This window comes from Myotis daubentonii, chromosome 9, assembly GCF_963259705.1.
Source record: "Myotis daubentonii chromosome 9, mMyoDau2.1, whole genome shotgun sequence".
Classification (NCBI taxonomy): domain Eukaryota; kingdom Metazoa; phylum Chordata; class Mammalia; order Chiroptera; family Vespertilionidae; genus Myotis; species Myotis daubentonii.
The window spans coordinates 2,995,157-3,019,142 of NC_081848.1; the positions used below are offsets into that span (position 1 = coordinate 2,995,157).

At 39.3% G+C, this 23,986-nt stretch overlaps 1 protein-coding gene across 5 annotated transcripts in view; it reads left to right on the forward strand.

Moving 5' to 3' along the window:
• The window catches only part of DDX6 (DEAD-box helicase 6), a 39,595-nt gene extending 15,998 nt beyond the window's left edge, over nucleotides 1–23,597 (forward strand). For 3 of the 5 annotated variants that reach the window (XM_059707678.1, XM_059707677.1, XM_059707679.1), the window contains exons 5-14: nucleotides 1,181–1,310; nucleotides 2,511–2,657; nucleotides 6,126–6,220; nucleotides 8,366–8,488; nucleotides 9,004–9,132; nucleotides 10,744–10,860; nucleotides 12,160–12,223; nucleotides 17,206–17,307; nucleotides 17,838–18,020; nucleotides 19,280–23,597. In XM_059707678.1, the coding sequence (XP_059563661.1) occupies nucleotides 1,181–1,310; nucleotides 2,511–2,657; nucleotides 6,126–6,220; nucleotides 8,366–8,488; nucleotides 9,004–9,132; nucleotides 10,744–10,860; nucleotides 12,160–12,223; nucleotides 17,206–17,307; nucleotides 17,838–18,013 (1,083 nt within the window). In that variant the 3' untranslated portion in view covers nucleotides 18,014–18,020; nucleotides 19,280–23,597. Of the gene's footprint in view, nucleotides 1–1,180; nucleotides 1,311–2,510; nucleotides 2,658–6,125; nucleotides 6,221–8,365; nucleotides 8,489–9,003; nucleotides 9,133–10,743; nucleotides 10,861–12,159; nucleotides 12,224–17,205; nucleotides 17,308–17,837; nucleotides 18,044–19,279 lie in introns of all 5 variants that reach the window. The other 2 variants (XM_059707680.1, XM_059707681.1) reach the window with 2 other exon arrangements.
• Nucleotides 23,598–23,986: the final 389 nt, after the last annotated feature.

Genomic DNA, 23,986 nt, shown 5'->3' on the forward strand with positions numbered 1-23,986 from the left:
CTGAGCCACACTGGCTGGACCTAACTTTTTAGTTTTAAAAATTAAAACTAATTTCTTTAATTTGAGAAATAAAAATGTTCAGCTTCCTCCCTGTTTATACTTGTTCTGCCTTTTTAGTTTCCCTGTAGATATATGTGTATTTAATTTTTAGTAATGTTGAGACTCCTTTGCTATTGTCTGGGAAATTTGTCCTGATTTAATAGGAAATGTTGTCTTCTGCAAAACACACATGACAGTAATTTAAATATGGAAATGAGAGTCCCTCTCAGTCAAGTGACCATGGATTGAGGTAACTAGATTGGAATTGACTCTCCATTTGAGCACATTTCAGGACAGAGGAGTGGCTGTAAGACAGATATTAGAGGTTTATGGATCTAATTATTAAATAAGAAATAGGACCTGAGGTTAGACTTTTCCAGCCTATTCCTGCTTTTTGCAAGGGTAAGTTAAGTTGTCCAAGATACAAGTTTTTATTGTAAAATTGGCTTATTAGTCTTAAAATATCATATATAGTGTTTGCTTTGTATTTTTTGGTCATTTTTTTCTCCAGTTTTTTAATTGTGAACTGTCTTCTGCTTTTTCTCTCTCTCTGTGTGTCAGCTCAAGTTCCTCCTTTCTGTGTTCTCTTTGTTGTTGATGCTCAGCTTCCTTGGCCATACACACTTACATGTACAGTTTTTATTACATTGGAATGCAATTTAATATATATTCTATGGGCAGTTTTAGTAAATAAATATTGGTTGATAATGATGGTGATGCTGACTGGTCTTGCTCATTTACGTGGTCTCTACTTATTCTTGTAAAATGCAAACATAAAGGACACTTTAAAGCAATACCAAAGAGATATACCTTTAATGTATTTTAGAGAAGAATTTGCTTATGTGCTGTTTTGGGTTTGTTTTTAGATATATATTTTTATTGATTTCAGAGAGGAAGGGAGAGGGAGAGAGAGAGAGAGAGAGAGAGATAGAAACATCAGTGATGAGAGAATCATTTCATTGACTGGCTGCCTCCTGCACACCCCCTATTGGGAATCAAGCCTGCAACCCGGGCATGTGCCCTGACTGGGAATCGAACTGTGACCACCTGGTTCATAGGTTGACACTCAAACACTGAGCCATGCCGGCCAGGCTGTGCTGTTTTTATTCAAAAGTAATTTGTATTGTCTTGTCTCTTTTAGGAGGAGAGCATTCCCATCGCTTTATCTGGTAGGGATATCTTAGCTAGAGCAAAAAATGGAACGGGCAAGAGTGGTGCCTACCTCATTCCCTTACTTGAACGGCTAGACCTGAAGAAGGACAATATACAAGGTTAGTTGTTTGTTTAAACTAAAAATGACAGTTTAAATCTTGGAGCTATGTAGAAGATAATTTTTTTAAGTTAAAATTTATATAATCTGGAATTAGTATTTATCCTTCCCCCCCCCCCCCCACAACTCTTTAAATAGTTTTCAAAATATTTTTTTATATTATGCAGTTTTGACAATATTCCGGTGATATAGGCAAAGTAAGCTATTGCCTTCTAGATAGGAACACTAAGATCATGAGAAGTTAAATTGTTGGATGTTATTACTTAAAAACTATGAAACTGTGATTTTACTTATATGTGGAAGCTAATGAACAAAAATAAACAAAATAGAAAAAAACCTATGGAACTGAATTGTTTCTGTGGCAGCTGTGTGTCTGCAAGTTTCCTATAGAAACATGAATCCCTTCTCTTTAAAGCCATGCGTTTCTGGAATTTTAAAAGCTGAGGCAGTAGGGAAGAAACATTTCCGTGCTTGTACACAGAGTAAGCTAAGTAAGTTGTGTTAGGCCTAAACTCTGAGTGATTGTGAGGCCTGGCTCTGCCACTGGGGCCTGCATTTTCCAAATGGCCTGTATTTGTTGTAAGGGCCCAAAAAGAAGAAGGAGAACAAGTTTTTCAAAGCAATGGATTGGACCAACAGATGAAGGCGAGTGCCAGGCTGTGTCTAATGTACACAAAGAGGCACTAGCTGAGTGTCTCTTCGCTTACTCTGTGTACAAGCACGGAAATGTTTTCACTTTTAAAGCAGTTTTGTTTTAACTTTCAGCTGTTGTGACCTATAATTATAATTTCTCCCATCTTTCATTTACCTACTTTCATGTGATATAAATGAACCTGGGGCAAGAGTTTCCTATTTGGGTGTTTAGACTAGTGAGTCTCTTACTGAAATATTAAATTAGTAAACTTTAAGCAGGTGCCAATTTATAGAGAACCCTTTAAAAGTTTGTAATCGAGAATAGAACAAGACTTATAGCAACATTGTTTAGGAAACGTCTATATCTGGATCACTAAGGGGTTTTTTGTTTTAGTTTTTTTTAAAGATTTGTTCATTTGACTTTTTAGAATTGGTTAAGCCTATTATGATTTAATTTTTTAATATGTCTTAGTATCTAGATTGCAAGGAGCAGTATTTCTGTAGCTTCTTAAACTCTTAAAATATATGTTATTTTTTCCTATTTTCTCTGTTGCTTGTTATTTTTCAGCAATGGTGATTGTTCCTACAAGAGAACTTGCTCTACAGGTCAGTCAAATTTGCATCCAGGTCAGCAAACACATGGGAGGGGCCAAAGTGATGGCAACCACAGGAGGAACCAATTTACGTGATGACATAATGAGGCTTGATGATACAGGTAGGAAACAACTCATACAAAGTCGCCTAGCTCTCTAAGTGTAATTTCATACACAGGCATTTCCTTTCAATAACTTATGAAAAATTGTTTTTAAGAATTAATAAGGCCCCTGGCCAGGTGGTTCAGTTGGTTCAGTTGGTTGGAGTGTTGTATCGTGCACCAAAGGATTGCGGGTTTGATTCCCGGTTAGGGCACATACCTAGGTTGTAGGTTTGATCCCTGAATGCAGGAAATCAATCAATGTGTGCGCGTGTGCCTCTCTCTCCCTCCCCACCCCCTCCCCCCTTCTGTGTCTTAAAAATCAATTTAAACAAGAATTAATAAGGAATGAAAACATTGCGGTAGAAAAATGAATAAAGGAAATGACAGCCTCATCCAAGAAAAAAGACAGATTGACAGTAATTAAAATGAAAAATGTAAATAAAAATAGCAAATTGATATTGTGCCTTTCTGATTGGCAAGATCAAAAACACATTAGTAACCAATAACATGAGTTTGTGGCAAAAAGGCTGCCTTACAATATAGGAGTATAAATTAATGCAATCTCTATGGTGGGCAAGTTGGTATATTTCAAAATTATGTATATTTTCAAGAATCTTTTTTTTTTTTTAAAAAAGAGGGAAGGGTTCAACCAAAGGACTTGTATGCATGCATATAAGCATAACCAATGGACATAAGACACTGGGGGATAGGGGAGGCTAGGGGACTGTCAAGGGCGGGGGGAGAAAAATGGACACATATGTAATACCCTTTGTAATACTTTAAGCAATAAAAAATAAAATAAAAAATAAAACAAGATTAAAAAAAAAAAAAAAAGAGGACGGGAGAGGGATAGAGACTTAGAAACATCGATGAGAGAGATACATCGATCAGCTCCCTCCTGCACACTCCCCACTGGGGTTGTGCCCACAACCAAGGTACATGCCCCTGACCAGAATCGAACCTGGGACCCTTCAGTCCGCAGGTCGACACTCTGTCCACTGAGCCAAACCAGTTAGGGCCAAGAATCTTTAAAGAAAGAATTGGGCAAATGCAAGGCTGTTCACTACATTGTGGTTTTATAGTACTGAAAAATTGGAACAGCCTAAACATTAGAGGATAGTCTGAATGGAATCCACACAGCCATTAAAGAATGAAGCTGATCAGTATTAATTTTTATGAAGGGTTCTCCATGATACATTACTGTGTGAAAAAAAAGATAAAACAAGAATGAAATCTTATAAATAAAATTATACATAGAATATTAGATTTTAATATGGTTTTCATTAGATCAATTACTATAGTCTTCATACTACACAGTTATTTTACATGATTATATCATTTGATCCTTATAACAATTTCCTCAAGACCATTGTTTTAGTTGAAAGGCAGTTCACTATATTAGAAGCCTGCTATGCCTTTTATTATTCATTAGGGATTTCCTAAGAAGGAAATATGCCCTTTATTTGGAGCAAGTGATTTGGGAACTTTTAGCCCAGTGGTTGGCAAACTCGATTGAAATTTCTTTTGAGAGCCAAATTTTTTAAACTTAAACTATATAGGTAGGTACATTGTTATTAACTTCGTTAGGGGACTCCTAAGCTGGCCTTTGCTAAAAACGTCCTCAATCTGATTGAGGTACATTCGCTGAGGTCGACCCCTTCCAACTCTCCCATCCACACTCATCTTGTATACTTGTTTCATCTATCTCCTTTAGTTCAACCTCTCTATATGTTCAAACCATCTCAACATACCTTTCTCAGTCCTCAACACTACATCTTCTTTCACTCCACAACGTTCCCTAAAATTAACTTAATAAACTTAAAGTTTTAAGTCTTAGTTAAACCTATAGTTACAACCACTTCTTCAAAATAGACTTGTCCAGGCCGAAAACTGACTTCTGCGCATGGGCCATGAAGTTTCAGTTGCACTGTACGTGCGCGCCCGCACGTGGTATTTTGTGGAAGAGCCACACTCAAGGGGCCAAAGAGCTGCGTGTGGCTCACGAGCCGCGGTTTGCCGACCACTGCTTTAGCCTATCCCATATAGAGGTGAAACAAATAAGTATATCTTAGTCAACCTAAGATGAAGTAGAAATCCATGTCCTAAAATACAAATCTTTGTTTCTTTGTACTACAGTAGTCCCCCCTTACCTGCAGGGGAATGTTGTAAGACCTCCCCTCGCCCAATGGATGCCTGACACTTAGGATAGTGCCAAACCCTACACACACACACACACACACACACACACACACACACACACACACGTACACATTATAAATTAGGTAAGATATTCAAAAAGTTATGTGAATTTGGCCCTTCTCTGTTCACATCTACTACTCATAAACTTAATGCCTTTTCCATCTTAACTAAGCACTTATATATACAGTGGTCCTAAGTTTCCCAGTTTGAGGTATGACAGCAAAACTAGCTAGCACAAATTTCTTTTTCTTCACAATTTCATGGGTAGAAGATTGATTCTCATCATACACCTTAACAAACTCAGCATACAGTTTTTTTCTTATGTAGAGAACTTCCACATTTTCACTTAAAGGAAGCATGTTCTGACTTCTCTTTGGCACCCCCAAATTGCTAGCATCACCGCTCTTCACTTGAGGCCATTTAATTAAGTAAAATAAATGTTACTTGAACACAAGCACTGAGGTACAACTATCTGACAACCTAGATGGCTCCTAAGTGACTTAATAGGTGGTTAGCAGATATATTAGACCAATGGTTCTCGACCTTCTGGCCCTTTAAATACAGTTCCTCATGTTGTGACCCAACCATAAAATTGTTTTTGTTGCTATTTCATAACTGTACTGTTGCTACTGTTATGAATCGTAATGTAAATATCTGATATGCAGGATGGTCTTAGGCGACCCCTGTGAAAGGGTCGTTCGACCGCCAAAGGGGCCGCGACCCACAGGTTGAGAACCGCTGTCCTAGACAAAAGGATGCTTTACATCTGGGCAGGTCTGAGTGGAAAGGTTCAAGTTTTCATTACATTTTTCAGAATGGCTTGAAATTTAAAACCTATGAATTGTTTATTTTGGGAATTTCCATTTAATATTTCCAGACTGCATTTGACTATGGAAAGTGAAACTGGATAAGGAGGGACTACTGAATTCCTAACTCTCCAACAATGCAAATTGACCAAACGCAGAACAACTGGTTGCTATGACGCACACTGACCACCAGGGGGCAGACGCTCAATGCAGGAGCTGCCCCCAGCCTGCAGGCCCCAGGCCAGCCAAGGCTGGTGCCAGGGGGGCACCCCCCCTCACCCCCCACACTCCCCATTGCTCTGCTGGTCGCCCCACAGATCAGCCCTGATTGCCGGCCAGGCCTATGCACATGCACAAATTTCATGCATCAGGCCTCTAGTAGATACATATTTTTAAAGGTTTATATATGTATGCAAGCCTTTACTACATCCTTTTTGCCCAAGCTAAAATTAATGAGAATATGTTTTCTAATCTTGTGTAGTGCACGTGGTAATAGCTACCCCTGGGAGAATCCTGGATCTTATCAAGAAAGGAGTAGCAAAAGTTGATCATGTCCAGATGATAGTATTGGATGAGGTAATGTCTCTTCATTTGCAAAGATGCTATTCTGTATTATTCTGAGCTTTATTTAGAACTAGGGGCCCGGTGCACGAAATTCGTGCACTGGGTGTTGCGGGGGGGGGGGGGGGAGTGTCCCTCAGCCCAGCCTGCCCCCTCTCACATACTGGGAGCCCTCAGGCGTTGACCCCCATCACCCTCCAATCGCAGGATCGGCCCCTTGCCCAGGCCTGATGCCTCTGGCCTAGGCGTCCGGCCCAGGCAGTGGGAACCTGCAGTGGCAGCGGGGGAGGGGGGGGGCCGTGATCGCGTGGGCTCCGCCCCTGCCCCTGCAGGATGCCTCTGGCTGAGGCGTCCGGCCCGGGCAGCGGGGACCCGCAGCTGCAGCCGCCCCGCGATCGTGGGCTCTGCTTTAGGCCCAGGCAAGGGGCCCCTAGCTCCTGGGACTGCCAGCTTCGACCAGTGCCCAGCTCCCATCGCTGGCTCCACCCCTACTTCCTGCTATCACTGGCCAGGGCGGAAAAGGCGCCTGATTCTACAATCATGGCTGGGGGGCAGGGCAAAGGCGGCCTCAGGGCCGCCTTTGCCCTGCCCCCCAGCTCTTAGCTCCCCCCTGGGTTTCCAATCACTGTCAGTGGCAGGGGGCTTCTTCCTGCTTTCCCTTTCGCCTCCCTGCATTGTGCCTACATATGCAAATTAACCGCCATCTTGTTGGCAGTTAACTGCCAATCTTAGTTGGCAGTTAATTTGCATATAGCCCTGATTAGCCAGTGAAAAGGGTAGCTCGTACGCCAATTACCATTTTTCTCTTTTATTAGTGTTGATTGTCAGTGCATGAAGCAAAGGTTCTTTGTGTTTTCCTTATGATCTTCTAATAAACACACGACTTTTGTCAGTTCAAACTAATATGCTTATAAAACATGTTTTGCCCTTTAAAGGCAATAGATGATAGTTATTTATAGGAATAGTTCAGCCTTGTGCCTTTCTTAGGGATGCCAGATAGTTTGGATTTTATTTTTATTTTTCAAGATGAGAAGTTGTTGAGTTACCTCAAACCAAGTTCATGCTAATAAGTCTCTTTCCATTTAGTGATACATCTTAAAAGGCATGTAATGTCTTTAACCCCTCATTTAGCATATAATATTTGGTATTTGGTTTTTTAGTCTCTGTTACATGTGTTATCTCACTAGGTAGTAAGTGCCTTTAAGAACTTACTCAGCTCTGTGTCCTTGGGTTCCAGTAGTGTTCTTTTTTTGTTTTTGTTTTTTTTTAAATATATTTTATTGATTTTTTACAGAGAGAAAGGGAGAGAGATAGAGAGTTAGAAACATCGATGGGAGAGAAACATCGATCAGCTGCCTCCTGCACATCTCCTACTGGGGATGTGTCCGCAACCCAGGTACATGCCCCTGACCGGAATCGAACCTGGGACCTTTCAGTCCGCAGGCTGACGCTCTATCCACTGAGCCAAACCGGTTTCGGCCCAGTAGTGTTTTATACATACAGTATATCACTTAATATTTTGAAATAAAATTACTTTCCAATTTGGTCTGCGTTTTAGCTAGATAGATCAGGTCGATTGTGGTCTAATTCAGATCAGCTTTTTTTTTTTTTTTTTTTTTGAGGAATGAGAGGGAACATTTATTTTTCACTCTGTATTAACACTAGGTGCTTTACATGTTTTTTTGTTTTTAATTTAATTTTTGCAGCAACCTTGTAAGATAGGTATCCTGTGAAGTTACTGTAGTGAGTACACGTCCTGATTTAAAAATTGTAGAATGTGTAAAGAATTGATTGGTTAAGCAACCTCCCCGTGTAGTAAATTGAAGGAAACAAGATTTCAATCCAAGTAATTTGACTCTGCAGCTTGTACTTTTAACCAGTATACCATACTGCCTCTTTAAAGGAAATCATATTAAAATTCTGTTATGGAATCTGCTAGGATTCCTGCCACCATTTCCCTCTGTAGATGGGTATTATAGACTTTTTTCCCTTCTGAGTCACTGGGCATGTCTTGGTGCTGTCGGGTTATGTTGTGGTGTAGAGAACTTCATGCTTACCACCAGGAATATTCCATGAATGCTCTTGGTGGATGATGCCGTAGTTACCGAAGACCTTGACATTATTTAATTGTTTTTAAAATTGTCTTCTCTTGTACTGCAGGCAGATAAGTTGCTGTCACAGGATTTTGTGCAAATAATGGAGGATATTATTCTCACGCTACCTAAAAACAGACAGATTTTATTGTATTCCGCTACTTTCCCTCTTAGTGTACAGAAGTTCATGGTGAGTGTGAGACAGATGTGCTTGGAAGCAATGCCATCCTGTTCTCAGGCGCATATCTTTATTCATAATTATATCTTATTATCAGGCTACAGTTTAGGCTGATTATTTTTAAGTTTTTGGCTTTTTTTTCAGCTGATTAAGGTTTGTTGTGCATAAATTAACTGAATTTTTAAATAGTAATTTGATTAAATCCTTCATTGTTCACTTTTTGGTGTCAGGTTGCTGACACAGCCATTGATGCTATATCAATTTGTTACAGCATAATCCTGTACACAAAGTACAAAATAGTAACTAAGTTACATATCTGACTGTTAAATCTCACATTTTAATTGTAATTTATTTCTTCCATGAAAGATTGTATATTTTTGTTTTCAAGAGAGCTACATCCTTAAAGCAATAGTTTTTTCAGACAGATGTATAGGATATATTTTGAGCTTAAGAGATACACTCTGCTTTCACTTAAGAATAAGACTTCTTCTGTTTTATTTATTTATTGTTTGTTTGTTTGTTTTCAGAATTCCCATTTGCAGAAACCCTATGAGATTAACCTGATGGAGGAATTAACTTTGAAGGGAGTAACCCAGTACTACGCATATGTAACTGAGCGCCAAAAAGTACACTGCCTCAACACACTTTTCTCCAGGGTAAGGAATAGGTTTCCTGAACATTATCCATTACTTAATTCCAATAAAACACAATTGTATTAGTTTCCCCATCACTTTAAATGTTTAAAAAAAAAAAAAAAGTTCTTAGCTTTTCCTGAAAAATAGTTTCAGCTGGTCTGAAGTTGATAGGATATAATTGACAAGTCTTAAGTACTTTTAATTTAATTCTAAAATAGTTTGACCTTAATTAAAGTTGATTCTCATGTTTGCAGTAATTATAGTCAGTCCTTGTTTGTGGATACTGTATTCGCAAATTTGTACTTGCCAGAATTTATAACTACAAGCAGTACTTGCATGCATTTGAGGTCATTTATGGACATGCATAACGCGAGGAAAATTTTGAGTCATTGTGCATATTCCCAACTAAGGTCATATTCATGGCCTATTTAATGCCACATCTTTTTTGCATTTTTGCGACTTTTCTGTTGATTTCATTGTTTAAAAGCATAGTGTTAAAGTGCTGTCTGATGCACCAAAGTACAAGAAGACTGACGTGCCTCGCAGAGGAAATGTGTATTAGATAAACTTTGCTTGCACAGGCATTAGTTATGGTGCTGTTGACCATGAATAAATAAAGTGTCTTTAAACCAGGGGTCCTCAAACTTTTTAAACGGGGCCAGTTCACTCTCCCTCAGACCGTTGGAGGGCCAGACTATAGTTTAAAAAAAAAACTATGAGCCCTAACCGGTTTGGCTCAGCGGATAGAGCGTTGGCCTGCGGACTGAAGGGTCCCAGGTTCGATTCCGGTCAAGGGCATGTACCTTGGTTGCGGGCATATACCCAGTAGGGGGTGTGCAGGAGGCAGCTCATCGATGTTTCTCTCTCATCGATTTTTCTTACTCTCTATCCCTCTCCCTGTCTCTCTGTAAAAAATCAATAAAATATATTTTAAAAAAAAACTATGAACAAATTCCTATGCACACTGCACATATCTTATTTTGAAGTAAAAAAAACAAAACGGGAACAAATACAATATTTGTATTTGCATGTGGCCCGCGGGCCATAGTTTGAGGACCCCTGCTTTAAACAGTAACACAAAAACAAGGCTGTCTATTGATTCATTGATGAAAAACTCACGGCCAACCCTGGCCAGTGTGGCTCAGTGGAGTGTCGTGCTGTACACCAGAAGGTGGCAGGTTCGATTCCAGGTCAGGGCACGTACCCAGGTTTCAGGTTCAATCTCTTGTCGGGGCATGTGCGGGAGGCAGCCAGTTGATGTTTCTCTCTCCCCCTTCCTCTCTCTAATACCAGTTTTAAAAAACACACAGAAAAACTTGTGACCAGATGTTCACAGGAACTGCCCTGTATTATCCTAGGAGCAATGGTTCTTCATCCCCTAATTCAGTATTTGCAGCACCTGTGTGTGCCCTTAGGAAATATACTGTACTACAATAAAACTTATAAAGTATCTGCAAATATTAAGTAAGTGAATAGTATTTACAATTTTTAAAGTTTTGCATCTTTTGTGTCATAAGACTCTCTGTCATAGACCATGGTTTTAACATTTGTTTGCCAGTCAATATTTTCAAGGTGTGCAAAGCAAGTAAAGGTGTTTTCCCACTCACGTCTCTCCCTCACCCCTGTGCTCAGCTTCAGATAAACCAGTCCATCATTTTCTGTAACTCCTCTCAGCGAGTTGAACTGCTAGCCAAGAAGATTTCTCAACTGGGTTATTCTTGCTTCTATATCCATGCTAAAATGAGGCAGGTGAGTGTCAAACTAGAAGTTGCACAGATTTTTAAAACATCTTTTTCTAAGTATTTCTTGGATTTTGTTTTAATGCTCCTCCAAATGTCCTGAGTTTAAGAAGAAATGATTCCTTAGTAGATGAAGGACTCTTCATTTTATCCTCCTGAAGGCCCAGTTTTCTACTATGAAATAGGGGTAATAATGCATACTCTTATCTCCTAAGGAGGATTGAGATAACGTACGAGTATCTGTCAACGGTCAAGCGTGATACAAATGTCAGACTTCATTCCTTTCTTTCCCCAGGTTATCTCTAGTTTTGCACTATTTAATACAAAGCCTCTAGCCACATGTGGCGATTTAAATGAGTTAAAATCAAATCAAATTTAAATGTTTCAGTCACACTAACCACATTCAAGTGCCTCATTACGTGTCACAATCACCTAGGGTTTTGGACAGTACAGACACAACATTTCCATTATTGCTGAGGATTTTACATGTTTAATGTATCTATGAACCTCCTCAACCCAAGTACTTTTTTTTTACTATTTGCTTAAGAAAAGGATGGAATCTCTACATTTCTGAACTTTTTATTTAGCACATAATAAATTAAAAGCTATAATGACATTTTTGTGTGTGTGTGCCTAATGAAAGCTCATGAAAAGCAGTTTCTGTAGACTTGTCAACGTTAAGAACTTAAATTACTTAACTCACATTTGGTTTTCAAAGAAGCTTAATGTCATGGATCAGATACCACCACCATGTAGGCGCCTCGCAGTTAGAAATTATCACAGGAAATGAATGTATTAAACTGATGAGAATATTCTAAAATGGGAGAATTTTGTGCTCAAAAAATAAGCCAGTTTGCCAGATGCTAGATTTATCACTTCCTAGAATCATTGTGTATATTCCATTTTTGTTTTTTAATTGGAAAGTAGTTATTTTAGCTTTTGTATATAATTACTAAAAGGGTAAAACAGATGTTTGGTCAAGCCAAACTTGGCATTGTCTGTTGGAAACATTTTTAAAGGGTATATATATATACAAAAACATGGTGAAAATTATTCCTTGAAATCCACTTCAGCAAAAAATATAAATACCTTTGACTTAAAATAAATACAACATATAGAGATGTATTAGTTGCTTATTAATTCCTATGGGAAAACAATTTATGGTGTTTTTTTTAACATTAGAAATATATATATATTGAATTGGTTCACCTCTCATTTATGTAAACAAATTTTGTGCAGGAGAAATAGTGGGGATTTGGGGCTGTGTGCATGAGTTTTGGTCAAATCAAATGCATTGCTCTGTTCCTAGGAACATCGAAATCGTGTCTTTCATGATTTCCGAAATGGCTTATGCCGCAATCTTGTTTGCACTGGTAAGTACTTTTTATTCTCTTTATCCATTGCTTTTTTCCTATTTCTGTTCTGCTGTTTTGTTCTATGTTACGCAACAGGAGCCTGTGACACAGCCTAGCTCACCCTAGTACCACTTCTAGAACTTCTGAAGTGGAGAATGGGCTGTGGTTGACTCCTGAAATCAGGTTCCATATCTGAAGCTGGGGAAGACTGATTTGGGCACTCATGTCTTACCTACCTTCTAAACTAATTTTAGAATTTGTGTGTTTTCTGAATAGTTTTAGCATACACAAAATGAATTATATTGTGAAACCATCTGTGTTTTAGAAATTGCTTATTGCCGAAACCGGTTTGGCTCAGTGGATAGAGCATCGGCCTGAGGACTGAAAGGTCCCGGGTTCGATTCCGGTCAAGGGCATGTACCTGGGTTGTGGGCACATCCCCAGTAGGAGATGTGCAGGAGGCAGCTGATCGATGTTTCTCTCTCATCGATGTCTCTAACTCTCTATCTCTCTCCCTTCCTCTCTGTAAAAAAATCAATAAAATATTTAAAAAAAAGAAAAAAAAGAAAAGAAATTGCTTATTTGTGGCCTTTTGATTTTTTTGCCAGAAGCAGAGTATTCTGAATTTTGTTATATTTTCACTGCACGAAGAAAAACACTGGGGAGGCAGGCAGACAATCAACTAGACAAAGCAGATGGATTCAGTATCCTCCCGTTTTTTTTGTTCGTTCATTTTTAAAATATATTTTTATTGATTTCAAAGAGGGAGGGAGAGATAGAAACATCAGTGATAAGAGAGAATCATGCATCAGCTGCCTCCTGAACGCCCCCCACTGGGGATGGAGCCTGCAACCCAGGCATGTGCCCTTGACAGGAATCAAACCCAGGACCTTCTGTTCGCAGGCTGACACTTTATCCACTGAGCCAAACTGGCTAAAGCTCCTCCCATCTTTACGTTAGGAATATAATCTTAATATTGGTATAAGATTAATAGTCTTCTGGGTAGAGAGAAAGCCTAGAATTTTTAAAAATTATTGAGGTAAACACATAGACAAATAATATGTATATTATTTGAGTATTTACATGTGCATTCAAATCAAGATTTAGATTATTTCAAGATTTGTGTTTTTATTTGTTTTTATTTTTTTTTAAATATATTTTATTGATTTTTCACAGAGAGGAAGGGAGAGAGATAGCGAGAGTTAGAAACATCGATGAGAGAGGAACATCGATCAGCTGCCTCCTGCACATCCCCCACCGGGGATGTGCCCGCAACCCAGGCACATGCCCCTGACCGGAATCGAACCCGGGACCTCTCAGTCCGCAGGCTGACGCTCTATCCACTGAGCCAAACCGGTTTCGGCGAGATTTGTGTTTTTGAAAATGCTACTGTAGAAATAAACTTTGAAATTTTTTAGCAGAGTATTTAATTTACATGAATAAAAAGGACTATCAAATATCTTGCATACCTTCCAGTTTATCTTGTTTCTCTGCCTTACATCTGAAGAACAGTTTAATATAGCTGTGAATTATACATTTACGTTCACATTTGTCATTTGCTATTAAGCATTTCCCTGTTTGAATGAGAATATTTTTTTCTTAATTTTACTTATTGATTTTAGGGGGGCATTGATTTGTTGCTCCATTTATGCATTCATTGGTTGCTTCTTGCACGTGTATTGGGACATCACTCCAGCCAGGGGGAGAAATCCCCCCCCCCAAATGTTCTTTGTGCTTATACACTGATAGAAATTATTGTGATTAATGCTTTTTTAAAAAATACCGAGAATATTTTTTTCATTGATTTCTATAGAGGGAGGGAAGGAGGGGAAGAGAAGGGGGCACATCGATTGACTGCCTCCCACACGTGCCCTTGACTGGGCATCAAACCCGAGATCCTTTGATGATGCTCTAACCACTGACCAAAGTCAGCCAGGGCAATGGGTTTTATATTTAATCATTACTTGCCAAGTTGCCCTCAGGTTTTTGAAGTACCAGTGCCTTCTTTCTGATTTTTCAGAACAGTGATGTCATTAATACTGAATAACATGTATAAACATACAAATACCTGCAAAGTACCACCCCTTTCTTTAAGGAGCAATGGTTTAATGAGTGATTAAAAGGTGAATAACATTAAGAGTCTACTAGCCCTAGCCAGTTGCTCAGTGGTTAGAGCTCCGGCCTGAGGACCGAAGGGTCGCAGATTGAGTTCCTGTTGGGGTGTGTGCAGGAGGCAGCCAATCAGTGTGTCTCTCACATTGATGTTTCTATCTCTCTGTCTTTCCTCCTCCCTTCCACTCTCTCTAAGAAAAATTAATGGAGCCCTAGCTGGTTTGGCTCAGTGGAGAGAGCTTCGGCCTATGGACTGGAGGGTCCTGGGTTCGATTCCGGTCAAGGGCACATTGCCCAGGTTTCGGGCTCAACCCCAGTAGGGGCCGTGCAGGAGGCAGCTAATCAATGATTCTCTCTCATCATTGATGTTTCTATCCCTCTCCCTTTCTCTCTGAAATCAATAAAAATATTTTTTTTAAAAAAATTAACGGAAAAAATATCCTTGAATAAGGATTAACAACAACAAAAGTCTAAAGCAGGGCTTGCACACTTTATCTGTAAAGTGGTGACTAGTAAATATTTTAGACTTTGCACACCTTGTTGTCTTGTTACAAGATATTCAGCTCTGCCATTCTAACTCAGAAGCACCCTTAGTATATAAACAAATGGGCATGGCCACATGGCAGTAAGACTTACAGCCCTGGCCGGTGGGTTCAGTGGTTAGAGGCTTGGCTTGTGCACCAAGGGGTCACAGGTTTGATTCCCAGTCAGGGGTATGTGCCTGGGTTGTAGGTTCAACCCCCAGCCCATCAGGAGGCAACCAATCAATATGTCTCTCTCACATCAATGTTTGTCCTTTTCTTTCTCTTTCTCTCTTTCTCATACACATCAATGTTTCTCTTCCCCCCCCCCCCCCCCCCGCCCTCCTCTCTTTGGCCGTCTCCCCCTCTCTTCTACTCTATCTAAAAAAGTCAATGGAAAAATATCCTTAGGTGAGGATTAACAAAACAAAAAACACCTTTATTTACAAAGATAGGCCTTGGACTAGATCTATAAGGAACTAAAGGTAATTTGCAAATGTGAATTTTAGAAAGTAGTCAAACCGCACGGATTTGAACTGCATGGATCCACTTATACATGCGTTATTTTTCAGTAAATACAGTAAATGTGTTACTGAAATTTTCTTTAAAGCTAAAGAAAGTGTTCTTAAGATAAGAAAAATTCTTTATTGTAAGAACACGATATATAAAAGATTCTATATAATAAAAAGCTAATATGCTAATTAGACAGGATGGTGGACCGACCTTCTGAAACAACCAGTGGGGGGGGCGTGCCACGAGGCAGCCTGGGCCATGAGGGCCATGCCAGCCAGGGCTCTAGTATAGCATAAAATATGTGTTAGTTGCCCTAACCGGTTTGGCTCAGTGGATGGAGCGTCGGCCTGCGGACTGAAGGGTCCCGGGTTCGATCCCGGCCAGGGGCATGTGCCTTGGTTGCGGGCACGTCCCCAGTGGGAGGTGTGCAGGAGGCAGCTGATCCATGTTCCTCTCTCTTTGATGTTTCTAACTCTCTCTACCTCTCCCTTCCTCTCTGTGAAAAATCAATAAAATATATTTTAAAATATATATATATATATGTGCTAGTCGACTATGTTATTGGTAAGGCTTCCTGTATAGAAGGCTTATGTTAATAGTTAAATTTAGGGGGAGTCGTTACACATTTTCGACTGTGGGGGTAGGTGCCCCTGACCCCTCATGTTGTTCAAGGGTCAACTGTAGTAAGTAATCCTAAATTTTCATAGGAGAGGGAAGTAACTAGCTGAGGTTATGTGAGAATAGATGGAATAGATGGAATTTTAATGGGCTTTATAAGCTAGATAAGTTTAAGTTAGGGGACTGGTGTCAAAAATAGAGGGCTGAGAGATATGTTCAAGGAAGGGTAAGTAGATGAGTTTGGTAGAGAGGAAGTTTTGAGATGTGTTAGAAAAGTACGTTAACACACTTCGTACCGCTCAGGAGTTTTCTCGTGTTTCGCGCACCATCTGTTAAGGACCGCTCACGAGTGTTCTCGTTTTTCACGCCCATGGAAAAAGGAGCGAATCTAGATACTTATGTAAATTTTGTTTGGTCCCTCTTCATAGAGGAAAATGTTTTACGCAGTACCATACGTTAAAAAAGTACTAGGAACTTTAATTGTTTAATTGTTTAGTTGTTTTTGTAAATAAAAATGTTACAATTATTGAAAAACAGCACCTAAAGTGCATTATGATGATTTCAATAACGTGCAGTTTGCCCAAAAACGTGCAGTCCCTGGCGTATGTCTTAGAGATTTCTATGCGGTACGCAATGTGTTAAGACCAAAACATAGAGAGGAGGACCTTGAATGTCATTTAAAGCAAGGAGTTACAGATTCAAAGTAATATTTTTGAAATATTATTATGACCATCATGGATTATTATGTTGGAGTGTGGAGCCGGTAGGAGAAGGAAAACCTAGTTATTAGCCTGTTGTTGTTTCTCTTTATAGTTTCAGAGCCTAAATTAGCATAGTCACTGGGATTAGCTTACCTCAGACATTATAAATAATTCAGCAAAAAACAGGCTAAAGAAAATAAAATTACTGGTTATTCCTGAGATTTGTTTTATGAGTTTACCAGTTATCTTAGTCTCTTCCTGTATTTGCAATTACCTTAGACCATTTTCTAAAATTTTCTTGTAGAACTGGGCAAAGATAACTTGTGACCAGAAAGTTATTTGTGATAATGTGCATGAAAGGTAATGCTAGTAATTTGAAAATGTAATTGAATTACTAAGTGAAATGAATACATTAAAGGTATACTAGAAACATTTGTTAAATAGTATTACAGTACCAAGACACATGTTTAAATGCTTAAGATTGCTTAAATATTGAAAGTTATAATGGAGGTTTTTTTGTTACTGTTTTTTTAAGATTTGTTTACCCGAGGTATTGATATACAAGCTGTGAATGTGGTAATAAACTTTGACTTCCCAAAGCTGGCAGAGACCTATCTCCATCGCATTGGAAGATCAGGTGAGGAAAGACAGGAGATGCTCTTTGTGGATGTTTTTGTTGTTTTTTTGTTTTGTTTTTTGAGAAGTTTAGTCACTAAATTGTGTGGGGTTTTGTGTGAAATAGTGATGTAGCAATGAGAACAGAATTAAAACTAATATAGTTGTTCAGTGTTTAAGACTAATTTCTAGTTCTTCTATAACACTTATTAAGAAAAGTTAAAAAAGTTAACTACTATATGCATAATTTAAGGTAAAATTAACAAAGGAGAACTTCATTTTTCTTTTCTGGTACAGTCTGTAACTACTGTTTAGTATGTGTATTTTGGCAACTTTTGACACAAATATCTAGTTTGTCCTTTGAAAAGGGTAAAATAGAGTACTACCTTTGGGAAGTAATGTGAATATGAAGAGAATAGAAAAGTAGTTTCCTATACCCAGAGTGGCACTTGACAAAAACATTAACTCTTTATGATTTTGATGCTTACAGTCTTACACATGCATTCTAATATTTAACTCATTAATTAATTAAAATAATTTTTTTTTTGTTAGGTCGCTTTGGTCATCTTGGCTTAGCTATCAACTTGATCACATATGATGATCGCTTCAACCTGAAAAGTATTGAGGAGCAGCTGGGAACAGAAATTAAACCTATCCCAAGCAACATTGACAAGAGCCTATATGTGGCGGAATACCACAGCGAGCCTGTAGAAGATGATAAACCATAACAAGCATGTGTGTACCTACAGAATAGCTAAGTGAGCATAGTATTTAAAGGAAGGAAAGAAATCAAGATCCTGTTTCGTGGGGGCAATTTGATGTCCTAGCATACGTAACAGCAATGTAGGGTGGTGAAACACTTGGCATAAATGACAGTAAAACAGCTATCTCTTGGGTGAAGTTGTGGTCTATCTCGTTAGAAAATCCATAAGTGTTGTTCTTGAATGCAGTCTTTTTAAGTAGTGTGATACCATGAGCAGTATCAAGACAGATTCAGACTTCAAAAATAATGAAAGCAAAGAGAATATTTTTAAGCAATTTCGGGTGTGAAAATATTTTCTGTTCTCTTTTCCTTTATCGTTCAGTCATCTCTGTTGGAATTCACTCTTCATTTCAAATGGGTGCCTCAGTAAGTCAGGTTACATTACCTACAATACCTTATTGCCAAATGTGTAATGAGGATACCTATGTCTTTTTAAAATTTTATATATTTTAAAATCTGTTTTACTGATTTTGGAAAGAGAGGAAGGGAGAGGAGGGGTAGAGAGATAGAAACTTCAACGAGAGAGAAACATCATCAATTGGCTGCCTCCTGCACGCACCCCTACTGGGGATCGAGCCCGCAACCTGGGCATGTGCCCTGACCAGGAATTTAACCATGACCTCTTGGTTCCTAGTTTGACATTCAACCACTGAGTCACACCCACGGGCAATTATCTCATTTTAAATGCCCACTCTGGTTTTCTGCACCCTCTCATTTAATCTTGTGGTGACTATTGGGCTCCGGTAGAAATGCACAAAACAAGGCTCAACATAAAGGAAAGTAGACTTGTGGAATTTTTCTGAGGAGAATATGATTTAACTTGAGAGATGATGAGTTCCAAATTAGCAGTGAACATTTTACCTGTTGTTTTTAAATTTTTCAAATTAAAAATTTTAAATGTCATTTTTAAAAATTTTAAATGTCAAACAATTCTTAAACATAAAACTAGCCAATGTTTGTTAGTATATTGGCAAGCTATTTATTACGTTTGTGTAAGGTAGTTCCTTTAAGTATTATGAATGACTGCTGGCTAAGGCCAAAATTATCAGACTCTCATTCTGCCTCTAGAATGCCTGGCAGACATTCCTTAATCCTGCATGGACTCTACAGTAGGCAAGAGTTGAGTAGACGCTGTTACAGAGAGAGTATTTGGGATGGGGATGTAAAAACCTTTATACCCTAGTTCATATTGCTTTCACAAATGTTAATTTTAGGTTTCTTCTTTCTTTAGGCTTTGGCAAACTAAAGAAGGCTTGCTTGGATCTGTGACACATCATTTTGGGGGGGATGCTCTTCTCTTGTGCGTTTTTCATCTTTTATTTTGGAACTATGAAGATTTAAAAGAACTCAGACATTTTTTTCTTTTTTAACTGGTGAAGAGAAAAAAGCTGAAAAGAAGGAATTTACCTTTTTTGTTCCACTTGTTTGCACTGTGTGCTGACTGAACATTAGTTGCACTAACTGCTGGATTTTTAAAAATGTTTTCTGGGGAAAGGGGGGGACAAGGAAGGAGGAGAAAGAAGAGAAGGGAGAAACCCTAAAAAGAGAAGAATCTTGATGAACACACAAGCTTGTCTATTATTTCCGAATTCTCCAACAGCTGACTCTTGTGCATTTCAACTTCTCCCTGATGACTCATCCGTTCTTTAAGCCTGAAGAGCTTATTACTTATTTGTGCGAAGTGCCTTATGCTATGAGACCATTCAGAATATCATCTTTTAGACACAGCCCAAGGAATCAACAATAGTAATTCTTTCCTTTTATTTCTTTTTAAAACTTTTTATTTCATTTTGGTTTCACGTTGAAGTCTCTCTCTTCCCTTTCTACCCAGTACTCAAGCCCAGGGCTGAAAGATGAAACCTATTAGTAATGTTAACACCATTTTTTTCCTTTAAGTGGAGGAGTTGATATGCAACTGCAGTTCATCCGCACTGTAAATACATGTATTTAAGAAACAACCACACAATCCCAAGTAGAAATTTCTTCTGGGCTGAGTCAATGCAACATCATTGCTCCCAAAGGAAAGAGCGTCTCTGTCATTGCAGGAGCCATACGACAAGCCTTTGTGCTCTGTACGGAACACTAGAGACTGGTTCACGTGCGTCTCCGTTCGCAGCTATGGCACTTGAGGTGTTGCCTGTCAGCCTTGACCCTCTTTCCTCTGGCAAAGCGTGTCCCATAGAAAACTGGGTGTGTACACTTGTATAAACTTTGTAAATATGTTTTTTTCTGCGTTCATATATATATATATATATATATATATACACACACACATACATATATATATATATATTTTGTTTGTTTTTGATGAAGGTTGCTGGGATTAAGGGGATTAGAGTGATTATGGGAGCAGCTAAGATGAGAGGGGCTCAGTTTTCCGCAACACTAAATTCTAGAAAGTACTTTAACCTCTTACTGTAGCAAGCGGACTCCTGTGGGGACCCTGTGCTGGGAAAGGGCCCCAGAAGTCTTCACTGTTTGCTGCCACACTGTCTCTAGTATCTTTAGAGGAGGGAGGCCTGCCAGAGGGAGCAAGGAAACTTCAAAAACCTGTCATTCCTAGTGTTATTTTTGAAAGGCTCTCTCTGATTGTGCTTTTTTCCCCCTTTTTAAAGTTTGAGAAACTTTTTAAGCTCTGCAAAAGGGGACAAAGATTAATTACATGCAGTGTGGAACCTCCCTTGAGTGGCAGCATTGAGCAGTATGTGTATAAAGCGTGACTTTGCGTTTCACAATATTAGCCAGTACCGGCTTCGGTGAGGCTAGCAGTTCTGGGGCTTCATTTTTGTGGGTCACTTCCTGTACTGTGTAAGTGTGTGCCCTCTGCCCACTTTGATACGTAAACTTGCAGGAACGGGCAACCCTGAGAGCTGCTGCTTGCCATGCTTTAGCTTTGTGACGAGAATTGTCATGTTTGCATTGTAAATTGCTGGCAAATGCTTTACAGTCAATAGTGTTGCATTAAATTGTGCCCCTCCCAACATGCTTGATGTTTGGCCTGATCTCCAGGCAAAAGGAGTGAGATGAATCAAAACCAGTGAACTTTTTTTAAAAAACGTTTTTAATTCCCTTTTAACCCAGTGTACTAGGTCAATCAGGAGGCATCTAGGGTTTTAAAAAAAAAAAGGCAAAATAAAATTTTTTTTATTTGATTTCCATATTCCATTGTTTTTCAAAGCCCTAAAATAGTACAAGTCCTGCCTATGTTTTCATGCTTAACTCATCTGGATAAATCAGTTACTCAAAGTTTCTTTTTTGACTCTGTCTAGTTCTAAACAAAAATGATTTGTGACTCACCCAGAATTCCTTGAAGATCAAAATCCTGCAGATGCCTCCTGATCAGACATAGCCCTAACTCCTTAGAAACTAGCAAGAGCTGCACAGTACAAACCCCCCAAAATAAGCTCATTTATTTGGTATCCACGCCACATAGGTTCTTATACCAGCCATTGTTGGCAACTAAGTACAAGCCCTAGTTAAGGGAGTAACTTTTTTTCCAGGGAGGGGTTGAGGGAGGGAATTTAAAAGGCATCAACTTTTGACCAAAAAAAAAATATAGATATATATATATATCTCACTGTGTACTGATGCAGCCCTCTCTTTCCTCCCCATCTCTGGCAAGATAAGAGGGATCATTCTAGAAAAAAAGCAAGAAAGCTTATAAATGCAGTTTTATATCTCGCTAGAGTGCGGGTGACTATAAACAGCACAGTCCTCTCCGCCATCCTCAGACTGTCTGCTTGGTGCCACATGCCTGTGGGTCCCTCTTAAAGCACAGACGTTAAATTGAAAGTATTCCTGAAGTACAGCCTCAGATGAGGAGTGGCACTTAAACTGTCTGGGACACCAGGATTGGACACGGCCTTGTGCGGGCAGCTGTCCAGTTTTGGTGCTTGACTCTTGAATAGGAATTGTAAAACGGAAAGATGCTCTAAGGCAGCGGTCACCAACCAGTGGTCCGTGAGGTCCAAAAGGTTGGCGACCGCTGCTCTAAGACTAGGTCAAATCCTAGTCTCTTTTTCTTTTTAAATCCCCTTCGCAATAAGGAGCATTTGTTACTATTGGAAGTTGTTTTCGTGTTCTTCCAGTATAGGGTGTTTATTTTAAGTCATGGTGATATTTTTTCCAGTGGTTCATTTGGATGAAAACTATTCCCTCTTTTTAATACTTAAATAACGTCAGCCCAATGTTTAGCCTGTGGTTATGTGGTTGTGTGATGGTTATGGACCATCGCACACCTTGCTGCCTCTGGGCCTGTTTTGCCTTTCCTTTAGGATTGGACTAAATTCCAAAATTATCTTCCATGGGAAGAAGTAAAGGAGAGAGAAATCTAAATATGTCTCTAAATTGTCCAATTTGCCCCGCACCATAATACGGGGGGTCCCAAAGGCGGGGGGTGGGGGCGGGCGGTTATCAGTATTTGTTTTCAGAATGAGATGGGAGCATCTTTCCTCTGCCATGTGCTTTGTGTTTGATACCATCATGCTTGGGTTAGAACCAGACGACTCAGCACAAAGCCTGGAGTGTAAACTGTTGGAATCAAACATCTCATTCTGATTACTTGGCTTAATTTTTTTTTCTTTTTTTTTATAGGGGTGGGAGGGAGGTGACTGCCCCAAAGGGAGGGTGTCTGCACTGAGGATTTAGAAACACTTTGAAGCTCTTAGCCTCGTCAGAAGTTGCCTTTAGCCACTCTCTGACCTTATGGATGAGTAACACAAAGATGAAGTAAATTCTTGGGAATTAAGCCATGTTATTTTAATTTGCCACTTTGTTCAGCGTTGTATGTATCTTAAAAAATGTTATTGTGAAATCATTTTCTGGCAAAATATCTTTGTCAAACAAAATTATAGGCCTAGTGGGAGTTGATGTTAGTCAACTTTTTGGTGAACTTAAGTGAACTTGATTGAGCTTGTAGTTCTACTGTATATCCTTAAAGATAGTTTTTAAAGCTCCCAAAGAAAGTCAACTCCTGACCTAAAAACTCATCTTTGGGTTAAAGAGTTAAGGGTCCAAAGGCTATAGCAGTTCATGAGGTCAGAGGGAGCCAGCCTGGCATGGACTCTGCCCCTCCACAGCTGACAGATTCCAACCGGAAGTGTATTTAAATTCTCTGTAGACAATGCTGGGCAGGGGAGGGGAGGAGGGTGGGTTATGAAGATACAGGCTACTGGGTTTTAACCAGTGGTTGTGGGGCAGGGGTGCCTGGAGGAAACCAAGTCACTGTTCCCTTTTTGAAACAAAACTAAAACCTGAAAATTTTTGTTCAGTGAAAATGGGGTCTAATTTCATGGCCCCTAGCCACAAGGGGCCAGTCCCACTGAGAAATGAACGGTGGGGACTCAAAATTTTGCAAACATTTGGGGGAAGGGACAATTGGCTTCTGTTAATTGGCAAATGTTCCAGTGGGGCTTCCTTTTTGTTGGGGGGTGTTATGTTGTAGGTGCACATGTGGACCAGAGTCTGCTGAGGTTATAAAGTTCAGAAAAGATGGTTGATAAAATCTTGGCTTTTGTTAATGTATCTCAATAAAGCCCACTGGAACTCCAGCTGTGTGTGTGGTGCGTTCTTCAGCAGGAGGCTGTACGCTACAGTGATTCCTATTGAGCTGAGGCAGTGTGGAGCCCGTTGAATAAAATCTGATGCCTTCATCCAGCCCAGTTAGACACTGTACAGCATCCACATTTCATTTGTTCAATTTTTATAGCCTGAACCGAACCAAGAATCATTTGGAAAGAAAAGATGTTGGTCTACAAGGTGTCATCACTTCCCAGAACTTACCAGGTATTTCAGTAACACAAACATGCCCACAAAACTTATTTAGGAATAAATCTAGCGACGAGTGTCATTTGTGTGCTAAGAACTACAAAACACTGAGGGAAGAAAAGACCTAAATGAGAAATTCAGACAAAACTAAATATGACACCCCCGCCCCCAA